General features: G+C 41.6%; 1 protein-coding gene and 1 non-coding gene across 2 annotated transcripts; one reads left to right on the plus strand and one right to left on the minus strand.

Moving 5' to 3' along the window:
- Positions 1-21: 21 nt before the first annotated feature.
- On the plus strand, positions 22-94 carry trnar-ccu (transfer RNA arginine (anticodon CCU)). The gene has a single exon. It is a non-coding gene; the product is annotated as a tRNA-Arg (tRNA).
- Positions 95-1,844: 1,750 nt separating this feature from the next.
- LOC144536268 (uncharacterized) lies at positions 1,845-10,549 on the minus strand. Its single transcript, XM_078279310.1, has 7 exons — positions 10,362-10,549; positions 9,011-9,213; positions 6,618-6,719; positions 6,358-6,453; positions 6,096-6,206; positions 4,540-4,663; positions 1,845-4,279 (listed from the first exon to the last, which is right to left on the minus strand). The coding sequence occupies exons 1-7, from the start codon at positions 10,387-10,389 to the stop codon at positions 2,238-2,240; spliced, it is 2,706 nt and encodes a 901-aa protein (XP_078135436.1). The 5' UTR covers positions 10,390-10,549; the 3' UTR covers positions 1,845-2,237.
- Between the last annotated feature and the right edge of the window lie 912 nt (positions 10,550-11,461).

The following is an 11,461-nucleotide window of genomic DNA, read 5'->3' on the forward strand; positions in this document are numbered from 1 at the left end:
CCCACAGTACTTTGACATGTAGCCCCAGTGGCCTAATGGATAAGGCACTGGCCTCCTAAGCCAGGGATTGTGGGTTCGAGTCCCATCTGGGGTGAGAAGTTTTTGTGGTTTCAGTTATTCTGATATATTTATGAGTATATTCAAAGCTGCTGAATGTGCACATAATAGCCGTTATAACGGGAGAAAGAAAGTAATTACCGCAATACACTTGTACAAGTATCATTCATACATGGAATTGGAAAACGGTCAACTAGGCTATTGATTTAATACTTATTTTGTAATTTATGCATTCATTTAGTGCTGCAATTTCACTTTACATAACCGTTAATGTGCCTTGATTATAAAGGTATTGGCAGCATTACAAGAATTGAATACAAATCAACTGGATGGATGAAATGAATTCGAAAATCATGCCGTTAACATGTTTTTTTTTTTTGGGGGGGGGTGTACAATTGTACCTAAGATTGCTCCATTATATTTAAGTGTCCTAGAAGGCAACGCCTGTGAGGCAGCAATACAGAATCCTGAACTGACAATGACGCAGCCATTGGTAATAGGATTAATTACACCTGTGCTTTTCCTGCTATGGCTGACTTTATACAGGGGATCTCTTCCTCCTGAGTAAAGCTTTGCACCTGAAAATGTTCTGGTTTTAATATTTATAGGTATGCGTTTGAGTAAACTTACTTACTTCTTCCAAATAACGATATTGTCATTTAGAGCATTTATTTACAAAAAATGACAACTGGTCAAAATAACAAAAATGTGTTTTCAGTACTCGAATAATGCAAAGAGAAGTTCATATTCATTTTAAAACACAATACTAACGCTTTAACTTAGGTTCAGAAATCAATATTTGATGGAATAACCCTGATTTTCAATTACAGCTTCCATGCATCTTGTTATGCTCTCCGCCAGTCTTTCACATTGCTGTTGGGGGACTTTATGCCGCTCCTGGTGCATACGCTCAAGCAGCTCAGCTTTGTTTGAAGGCTTGTGACCATCCATTTTCAAACCTCAGCCGGGCTCTTCCTTGCTTCTCATTGATAAAAGCTGATATTATAGATTTGCACAATTTCAGCCCTGCTCCTAGGAGGATCGTTTTTTATAATTCCAATTCATTTCATGTACTATTAGCACTGTTTATGCCATCTGGCTGGCTATTGCAAGAGGATAGTGATGGCCACAGCAGTGTTTTTTATAATTTTTCAGTGTCGTATAAGATTTGGTTCAGCTGATCCTCTAATCAGTATAAGTAGAATGAAGTGTGCATGCGTTGAAATGGTAGCCAAGCATGTAAAGATGCTGATTTAAGAATTTGGAGTGGTCTCCTAATCATTTTCAGAGCTGTACTATGGTTTTATACGGAGCATTTTGACTTATACTAGTAAAAGCAAAGGTGTTACTAATAACATAAACAACAGACCCATACTATTCAAGTGTTAGTATCCTGGAACTGGAGGAGCTAAATGGACTTTAGAACTCATTCATTTTATTTACACCTGCGCTTTCTCTACTGTGACATGTCAAAATGTCTGTAGGGTGTAAAAAAAATAGACATTAACCAGGCAACTTTCTCCCCTGTTCCACATAATAGCCCAAACCAATCAAGAGCTTTCCTTTCACATGGTTGAGCAGATATGTAATTTAATAACCATAATTTTAAGCAACATTCATATACACTGATTCAGTACTAAATGGCCTAATGTACCTGAACAGTACCTATTTAGTGGTTACAATATTAGTTTCCTTCCTGCAGCCCAAATTTTTGTTGACAAGAAACAATGAGCAAGCAACTCAAATGCTCAAAATCATATGAATGAGCTCACCCCTGAGAAAGACACTTGGATTTGAATGTTCAATTTATTCAAGAAAATTAAATCAATTCCCCAAGGAATCAAGGATTATATCATTTATACATACAAATCTTATGTAACTACAGCAAACATTTCTGTAAAAAATACAAAAGTTACATTTTTTTATAACGCACTATACATTTACACAGCTCCAACCATCCAAGCTGTGACAGCCACAGAGACGGTAATGTGGCTAACATTTTAAGGAAAATGTCCTTCAACTGGAAAAACCTGGTTTTAACTCCCCATCTCAGTCAACATCCACACTGCTGAAGTGAAATCCTCAAGTTCTGGTGTGCAATCTAATGCTGAACTCTGACCTCCTTCAGTAAAGGAACGTTTACCAGAAAATCCCTATGTGAATTAGTATGTTAACATTAACTACGCATGAACAAGTCTCCTGTGTCGTTTTAAGCCATGCAAGCTTGAAAAGCCCTTGCTACACACCGTACAAACGTATGGTCTCTCCCCCGTATGGGTTCGCATGTGTAAGGTAAGGAAGCACGACTGGACAAAACCCTTTTCGCAGATGTTGCACTTAAATGGCCGTTCCCCAGTGTGGTACCTCCTGTGTATCTTCAGTTCTGCGGCGGATCGGAAAGACTTATCGCAGTCGTCGCACTTGAAAGGCCTTTCGCCCGTGTGAATCAACGTATGCCTCACCAAAGCATCCTTCCCAAAGAAGCCCTTTCCACAGTGCTCGCATGGGAAACGCAGCCCTTTGTGGTGGAAGTTATCGTGTTTCAGAAGGCATCGTCTGGAAGTGAAGGTCTTGCCGCACTGAGCGCAGGTGAAGGTCGGCGTGGGTTTCTCGATCACGGGTTCGCCGGAGTGATGCACCCGCTCCACGTGCCTCGTCAGTGTAACACCGTGCCGGAACTTCTTGCCACATTCCCAGCAGAGGAAGGGATACGCTTTAGTGTGTTTCTTCTGGTGCTCCACGAGGTCGGAGTACGATCGGAATCTTTTGCTGCAATGGGCACACTGGAACGGCTGGTAGCCGGTGTGTTTCCACTCGTGTCGGATGAATCGCTTCAAACTGCCAAAGGTTGTCTCACAGTGGGTGCAGGTAAAGGGCTCAGTTGGATTGTGGACGTCGATGTAGTGCTTGTGAAGGGACTTGAACACAGGGAAATTCTCCTCACACTGGTTACACTGAAACGGAGTGTGGGACTCTTTGTGCATTGCTAACGCCTCCGAGTCACGTACCAGTTTCATGCACACCTCGCAGTAGAGCGGGTTGTGGGTTTGTTTGTGGGAATCCAATGTCGATTTGTACTTGAATGCTTTGTCACATTCATTACACCTGAAACAATGCTTAACATCCTCAGGCTTCTCGGGATCCACCTGTTGCTCATTGTAGCAAATGTTTCTTAAATGGAACCTAAAAGTTTGTTTGCACTTAAACTCGACGCTGCAGTGAGGACAGTAGAACGGACCTTCAAGCATACTTTTGTTGCCCTCCGGGCTTTTCTGTCCCGATTCTTTGGAAGGCCTCCCTTCTGCAGGGGGTGAGTAATCGGGGTCCTGGGCTGTGTTGCCGGACGGCTGCTCTTCATTGGTTGCCTCACACGGAACCCCACTGGACGATTGTTCACCCTCATCGGCTGCAGTCTCTTGTACCTTTGCTTTCCTGCCCGGCTTTGCCTTTGTCTGATTTGGACATCTGTGTTGCTGCAAGTAACGCAAGCTCTTATAAAACCGTTTACACACAGGACAAGAAAACGGCAGCTCCTCCGAGTGTCGGTTCATGTGACGCTCTAAGAACTTGGCACGACTCACCACCTTGCCGCACACTTTGCATGTTCTATCGTCCAGGTCGTTGCTCTTGGTTGCACCTTGGGAAGTGCTGTTGGCAGTCTCACTGCCCTGGGTCTTTCCCGATTTCCTCCACTGTGACAGGTAACGTTTCATCTTGAGGCCGCGGTTCTTTCGCACGGGTCTATCCCACAAGACGTCATAGTCTGGATCTTCGTCTTTGCGTCTCGTTTTGCTTTGCACTTCATAGTCCTCGTCTTCGGGACGTTTCTTTTTCCTCCCACGTCTGTTTGGCTTTTTCTCCGCGCCTTCAAGCACCGACACCTGGCCGTCCTCCCCGATGATCAGGGTTCCCGATTGGTCGTCTGCCATTTCACTCTCACTGGCCACGCCGCCCTCGACAGGATCCGTTACCACCACGTTGTCCATTTCTGCTTTCACCTCGCTGCCGAGACCAAACCACTCGGTCTGCACACACTCCTCAGAGTTCCCAGTTCCCTCCACGTACACCTCTTTGTTCTCAGACTCCACCTCCATCTCCGTGCAGACTGTATACATGAGTCCGCTCTCTGCATCCGTTTCCGTTTGTTCATTGACGATCACAACTCTTTCCACAGGAGGGAGACACAGGGCTGACAGGATGCCACTGTCAACAATGTAAGATTCTGTGAAGAGGAGATTACAGTAAGTGTAAAAATGACAATATAAAAGACTCCGATTAAAAAGGCACTACGACTATCTTCAGGCCTATTCCAGTGGATAAAGTTGTATGCAAATATTGCTACTGAAACACCTTTGCCTAATGAAAAAGAGTTGGTTCAAAAGAATTTTACTGTCCAATAGTGTTTTGTTTCTGGACCAAACATAGAGCACTGAGTAGCTATAATATTCTGTGAATAGCGTAGCTAAATCCTGATAAGCTCACCAATGTCCTGTAATTGGCCGAGGTCTTTCTGAGTGTCCAGCAACGTTTTGAGCTCTTCAGTTTGAGCAAAAGTCTCCATGCACTCGTTCAGGACCGAGGAGGCATCCCCGAGCAGAGATGCAATCTGACAAAGACAAAATGAAAACTAATGTGAGGCAACAGCACTGCACTTTCCAAATGTACGGTCAAAATACATTCAAACAACTGACATTTTCAAGAGATTTAACACACTGCGATGAAAGCCTGTGTTTTAAGTTTAAAAAAAAAAAAAAAAAAAAGTTGCTAAGTTTGCCCTTCAGTGCTTGTGACAATCTGATGCAAAAACAAAAGCACCAAACCTAATTAAACTGCTCCTGTGAAGCAAATTGGAACGGTACACGTATTCGTATTGAAAAGGTACAGGTGTCTCAGTTCAGTACATGAATTTACACGGAGAATACACGGTATAAAAATAAATAAAACTCATGTGCAAATTAATTAATGTAATGCGGAACTATTGTTATACGCGTTTCTTTAGGGACACCTAATCTGTAGTGGAAATACATCTAACATGCTAACGCATATCCGACGCCATCACCCAGATGTGCCAATCACTGGAACGAGACACAAAAAACAACTTCTCATCCCTACAGTGCTTAACCAGCCTTTAGATACAAATAGGGCCCCAAAAAAAAATAAAATAACTGAAGCAACAGGAATTTACATGTCATCTTCAATGCGCCTATATTCACTCGTAGAGCAACCTGGCTTCAACTATTTGCCGTATGTACTCAAAACCTCGTTACAACATGCCATCCCGTCCACATATGAGGCAAACTGTCCCTTCAATACACAACCAAACACGGACGTTGATGGAGCACGAGTTGTCAGCTGCACCCTCCGTTTCACTAACGACTGATGGTTGGACTTTGCGTGCTATGGAAAGCTCTCTCACGGTAACTGCTCATTTTATTGACCGAGTGGGAAATTAAAGCGTCAGTTCTACAGACGCGGCCCCTGTATGAGCAGCACACAAGCACTCACCTAGCTGAGAAGCTACAGGAGGTCGTGGCAGAGTGGAAACTAGAAAGGTATGCCTGTCGCACTTAACAGCAAGAATACTTTCTTTTATCTTTTGTGGGGGAAGGTCTCGTCGAAGTAGAATTTAGTTTTGTTATTATTCTATGTAATTTGCACTTTCATAAATAAGAGATGCTGTATTTTCAGTTTTATAGCCGATTGTCTTATTTTGTTTACAAGTTACAGACGGAGTCTGGAGATGACGTGGGGTACTTATTGTTTACATCTTACTTTACACACTTCAGGCTGTTGCAGCTAGCTCAGGGGAGAGACTGTATGACACTAGGTGGTACAGCCTGAGACATGCACAATAAAATAAAAAAATGGCCTTCTGCATTTTTGTTTTACTTTTCCTTCCATTGTACCGAACTAAACCGCGATGTCTGAACCGAACCGTGACTTCTGTGTACCGTTCCACCCCTAGTAGAAATATAAAGCACAGAAGTAGAAATATGCTGTGTGCGATAACATATTTTTGAATTGACATTGGGGTCTACCTGTTGGAGAGTTTGGGTGGGAAGAAGCTTTTCAAGTCTGGACAGAAACAGCCACATCAGTGTCTGGATTGCTTTGTCATATGTGGGGCCAAAGTCTCCGGGGAAAACATCCTGGGACACAAAGAAATTCATACATGTCAAATATCTGAGCCGTCCATACAAAACATGACTTCTCAAATACGGGGCAAAACAAGACAAAGAGTTCCCTGTACAATATAAACTCCATCAATCACCTTAACAAAAGTATACAACCAAAACTTACCTGGAAGAAGTTTCTTCTCTCTTCAGGATCTCTCAGTAGATTTTGGACAAGGCCCATGAAATGCGAGTCAGATGCTTCTTGCTCTGGATGATCGGTCTGCAACAAAAGATGCTTTAAAAAGTGGCAGAACAAACACCACACTAAAATCAAACACTTCAGCACTACAGATCACTACTGACATAACAGTGATGTGAATACATGCAAAACCCCAACCACCAGCGACTCCAGATATTTCATGTTGACTACAGGTTTAGACTCACCTCCACGTTCCACAGAGATCTGAGGTTCTGCATTCGGTCCAGATGTGGCTGAATAATGTGGAGGTCAGCGGTCTCCTCAGAGCGACACAGCTCCAGGATCAGCTGCAATCAGAGGAGAGCAGCAACAATGAACAAGTGATTCGGAAGAAGAAGAAAAAAAACAAAAAAAACAACACAGTCCAGAGGTGCACATCTGCCTGCTGTTCCGTTTCCATTCACACCGGGGCTGCGGTCGAATATTATTACGTCCTACGTCTTTTCCTAAACCGCGATGGAAAATGCCATTAGGTCAAGGAAAGATGTGAAGGAGAATTCACAATTTACAATAACTGAAAGCAGCCTCTCTAATCATTTAAGTAAACCATTAAAGAAAAACACGCATCAATACAACACATAACTTCAACAGCAATAGCCTCCAGGGACTGTAGAGGGGAGGTGAAAAAAAAATCCATTTGGGTGGATTATTTAAGCAGGATATATTATTCGGACATCATCAGAGACAATCCGCGCACTCTGCACAATATTCATATTTTCACACCAATAAATCATATATATGTAGTAACTTAAAAAACAACAACCAATATATCTAAATAAGCGACTGAGGGGCGAATGGGTGAACTTGTTTCGGACGCTGCACTGGGTTAAAAAATAAACCAATAGTCGGTGCGCTGTGTAACTTTAGATTCAACGATCCATTCATTCACAGTTCTGTAAAGCCATGCTCACTGTAAGGTTCCACTACGAGTCAGAGACAGGAGCAGACTGCTTGCAATAATCAGTTTATTAAACCATTCAAGCCAGAAAGATATTTAAATTAATTATTATTATTATTATTATTATAAGATGTGTATTATTATTATTATTATTATTATTATTATTATAATAAGGTGTGTGTATTATTATTATTATTATAAGATGTGTGTATTATTATTATAATAATAAGAGGTCTTATGGAAAATATGCACAGTGCGGACAGGATAATGGTTGCTGGTGCGACTGCGCACCATAATATTCTAAATATGAATAGGCAAATGGTGATGAGTCACTTTTAATGTTGCTGCTGCAAGGAATTGTGGGATGGCATTACCTCCTTTCTTTTGGTAAAGGATGGTCCAGTGTATCCTCTGCTAAAGGAGATAAGAAAGTAGGCATTGAAGCACCTTTCCAAGCCTTTAGTTTAGAGAATTATGCTCTTATGATGGCTGCCATTGAGATACTTCGGGGTCATTTCTCTCCGTTAGGATACTTCCTAAGCTAAAAAAGGACTATTGGACCGCAGCCCCGGTTCTAAAATAACTACCATGTCTCTGATTATTGAACACTGGCACACTGACTGAAAATGTTTTGCATGCAATATATGAGTGATTTAGTTATATACAGTCCTGGTGCAATGTCTTTCCTCAAAGCAAAACAAAAACAGTGGCTCTGTGACAACCTCCCGATTGACATCTTAAGACACAGGTAGACATAAAAGCAGAGGCTGCTAGCCGCTGTAAAGGAGTGGTGCTGGCTACATTAGTCCCAACAAGGACAAAGACATCAAAAGAGCACCTACTGAGAATTTTGGAGGACCACTTAAATCTACATGCAACACTACACACTATTTTTTTTCCATCTTAACTTATTACTGATAAATGCTTTGATAACAAATAGACAACACACAGCGACACACTCCTGGTGTTTTCACACCACGAGGATTCGAGAAAAATAAACCAAAACGGGGGGGCATATTTGCAAGTCGAATTTGTGCTCCTAGTTATAAAATGTAGTAGTAGCGTTTCCATAAATGGTCACAAAATGCAACTAGATTGTTGCAGTGTGGGGCCCTGGGGTCTAATAAAATCAGTGTCAAACTGTAGGCTGTTTGAGGCCAATTTCTGCATCGTTGAGATGAATGTGTGGTGAATGACAGCACTACGATGTAAACAAAAAAAAAGTATTTGAGAGCAAGGGTATGTGATTTATCTGTGCTACTCTTCTGTAGTCCCAATAATACCGAAACTATAAACAAGATTTGGCCATAGTGCTGACACGTGTGCCCCCCCCTCCTAAACTTGATACAAAAATGCAGACTGGTGTATTGGGTGTCATTTAATGGTGTATTCTGATTGTTTGGTTTGGGAATAAGAAGTAGCTGATTATCTTGCATATTAAAAATGCTCACTAGTCTAAAATTGTGTATAAATATGAGTATGTCTATAAGTCTTAGGTATGTTTTGTCATTGTAGCTTTTTAAATTGTATTTAATTATATAGTTTCAATAAAGCTGAATAGATTCCAGTGTGTTTCTGTTGATTTCATCATGTTATCATACTGCCTTACCTGCCAATTGCTGCAGCCACGCCCCATTATCCCCAGAAAAATTCCAAACAATAACTTCAATTCTTCCTCACCCGTGCTCTGAGGCCCAAAATGAGTTCGGCCCGCTGCCTCGTGGAGAGAAGTTGAGGAACCATCTCCGTCACCATGAATACAAACTCCTCAAGCAGCCCATAATCCGTCACAAATTTCTGCTCCACCGTCTGCCAGATGGCTGCAGAGACCAGCCGAATGGGGGGGATTAGGAGGCGCAGGGTGGAGAGGGGAAGAGAGGGACCTGCACGCAGGGAAATACAGTTTAAAAAAAAGATGACATGGCACCACTTTCACATTAGAGCAAGACTCATTTCGCAGATTGATACACTTTTTTTTTTTTTTTTATACAAGATACCATGGGTTCTCCAACAGAAATGTTGCCAGGGCTTACATTTTCAAATTGTAAACACTGTAAACTAAATTCTTCATTTTTATTGGGGTAACAAAACCATTTTCCGAGGGAATATCACAAACCCTATGTAAATAAAACAAAAACTATCTGTATGGGAAAAAAAATTTTTTAGGCCCGTTAAACGGCTTTCGGGGTTTTCTAAAAGTGGCCAGGGCTTTACCTCTTCAAAAGAACCTGATGGTTAATGTTAGCTCAGTAACAGAATTACACCAGAAGTACAAACAAATCCACTGTCCATAGCTCACACCGTAACTGTATTTGCAAAAGTGTTATTTTTTTTATGTTCAGAAGTAACGTTACAGCAATCAGTTTACCCAGATAACCCAAATAAACCCATTAGCGCACACATCTGTGAAGCTAGCGTCTAACGTTAGCATCTTGAGCATCATCCCGTTGCACCAATCATAAATCAATAAACTGATCCCAAAACTGTGGTCTAAGGTGATGGTAATTTAACACACTGATGCCAAGCTCTTGAAGCGGATGTGTTTCCCTTTTATTTCCGTGATCTAACGTAAGATTGACCTTATGTTAACGTAAACGACGATAACCGGTGGCACACATATACATTGTAAATATAGCTACAAACACCATGCAAACGGGTAGGGGTTGTCGCAGTTCACTGGAAGCCAGTAGATAACACATAAAACACGCAGCTAGCGTTCGTTTAGCTAGCGTTAGCTGACATGGCTAGCATTAGCACGTATCCCAAACTGCCTCTTCATGTAGTGACGCCAGCGTTAACCTAGCTACCGGTTTCCACGGAAGGGTGAACAAAGGTATATCCATGGCTTCCTAAATTCCATTTTAATGTTGTGCGTTATGTAGTGAGCTACCTCAACTATACTTAACGTTATTTCCTGACTAACTTTTCAGTGCTATTCCCGCGCGCGGGCTGCGTTGCGGCCTAGCCATATAGCTAGCTACATCTGCCTGTGACCGTTTATATAAATATTATATTTAAGTAATATACTCACCAGGTACATCAGGAATACCTCCGTCCATCCTATGTACTCACTGTAGTGACATTACAGTAAGAGAAATACTATCCGTAGCTTGACCGAAGCCAAATTAAATATTTTCTAGGTGGTTGTGTTCAAGAGAGCGAAGATCTTTGTGCGTCAACGGTTGGCTTGCGTTCCGTCCGTAAAAACAATCCGACGAGAGACAGCAGCGGGGTTTGATGAGTTCCGCATCTTCCTTTTTAGTCTCTCTCTCTCTCTCTCTCTCTCTCTCTCTCTCTCTCATGTATATCTGCTATTTTCAAATAAAAAGCTTGAGTTGGATTTAATTGTCGTACAACAATACAATAAAAAATGTTATCATATTTTTTTTCATATCCTTTGTATATTTGTTTATAAATCAAGAGACATACAAGTCTAGCTTTAGTCTGGTGGCAGAGTTTCCCCCAGAAAAGTTGTTTAGGCCGGTGGCAAGTGTCTTTTTATTTTACGAGAGGCGGCAGTCATTACGATGTAAGCATTAATGTAGAGCCCAACAGTTTCTGTAATAACAGAATCATGGACAGAACTGCGAAATTGAGAATTTAAAAAAGCTAAAAGACAAATTCCATAGGGCTCTACATTGTTTTTCCCGCAGGTCGGAGTCGAACCCGCACCAACTGCGTCGAGGAATAAATGGGCGCCCGCTCTACCAACTGAGCTATCCGGGTACCTTCCTACATTGTTAAGTCAGTGCTACAAACTGACTGGAGAGATTTGAAAAAAAGTTTCCAACCGAGCCGTCCCAATGTAACTTTAGTTTGAAAAGTCTTAAAAATACATTACAAAATAATTCCCAGAGACTTCAGCCTGGTGGGGGGCAATTTAGGCCCAGTGGTATAATCTTCCAAAACTTGATTACCCAACCAACATGGCATCTTTATAAAAATAAATAAAACATGCACAGTGTTATGGTGTTTTTTTTTTTTACAAAGAGCACAAAAAACATCAAATAAAAACATTATACATACATGTTTGATGTACAGGCTCAATTACACATACGTGTAAATGGACTGAGCTTTTCTAGTCTTAACGACAACTCAAAGTGCTTTTACACACACACGGCCGAGGCTGCC

The sequence above is a fragment of the Sander vitreus genome, chromosome 21, assembly GCF_031162955.1.
Source record: "Sander vitreus isolate 19-12246 chromosome 21, sanVit1, whole genome shotgun sequence".
In the NCBI taxonomy this organism is placed as follows: domain Eukaryota; kingdom Metazoa; phylum Chordata; class Actinopteri; order Perciformes; family Percidae; genus Sander; species Sander vitreus.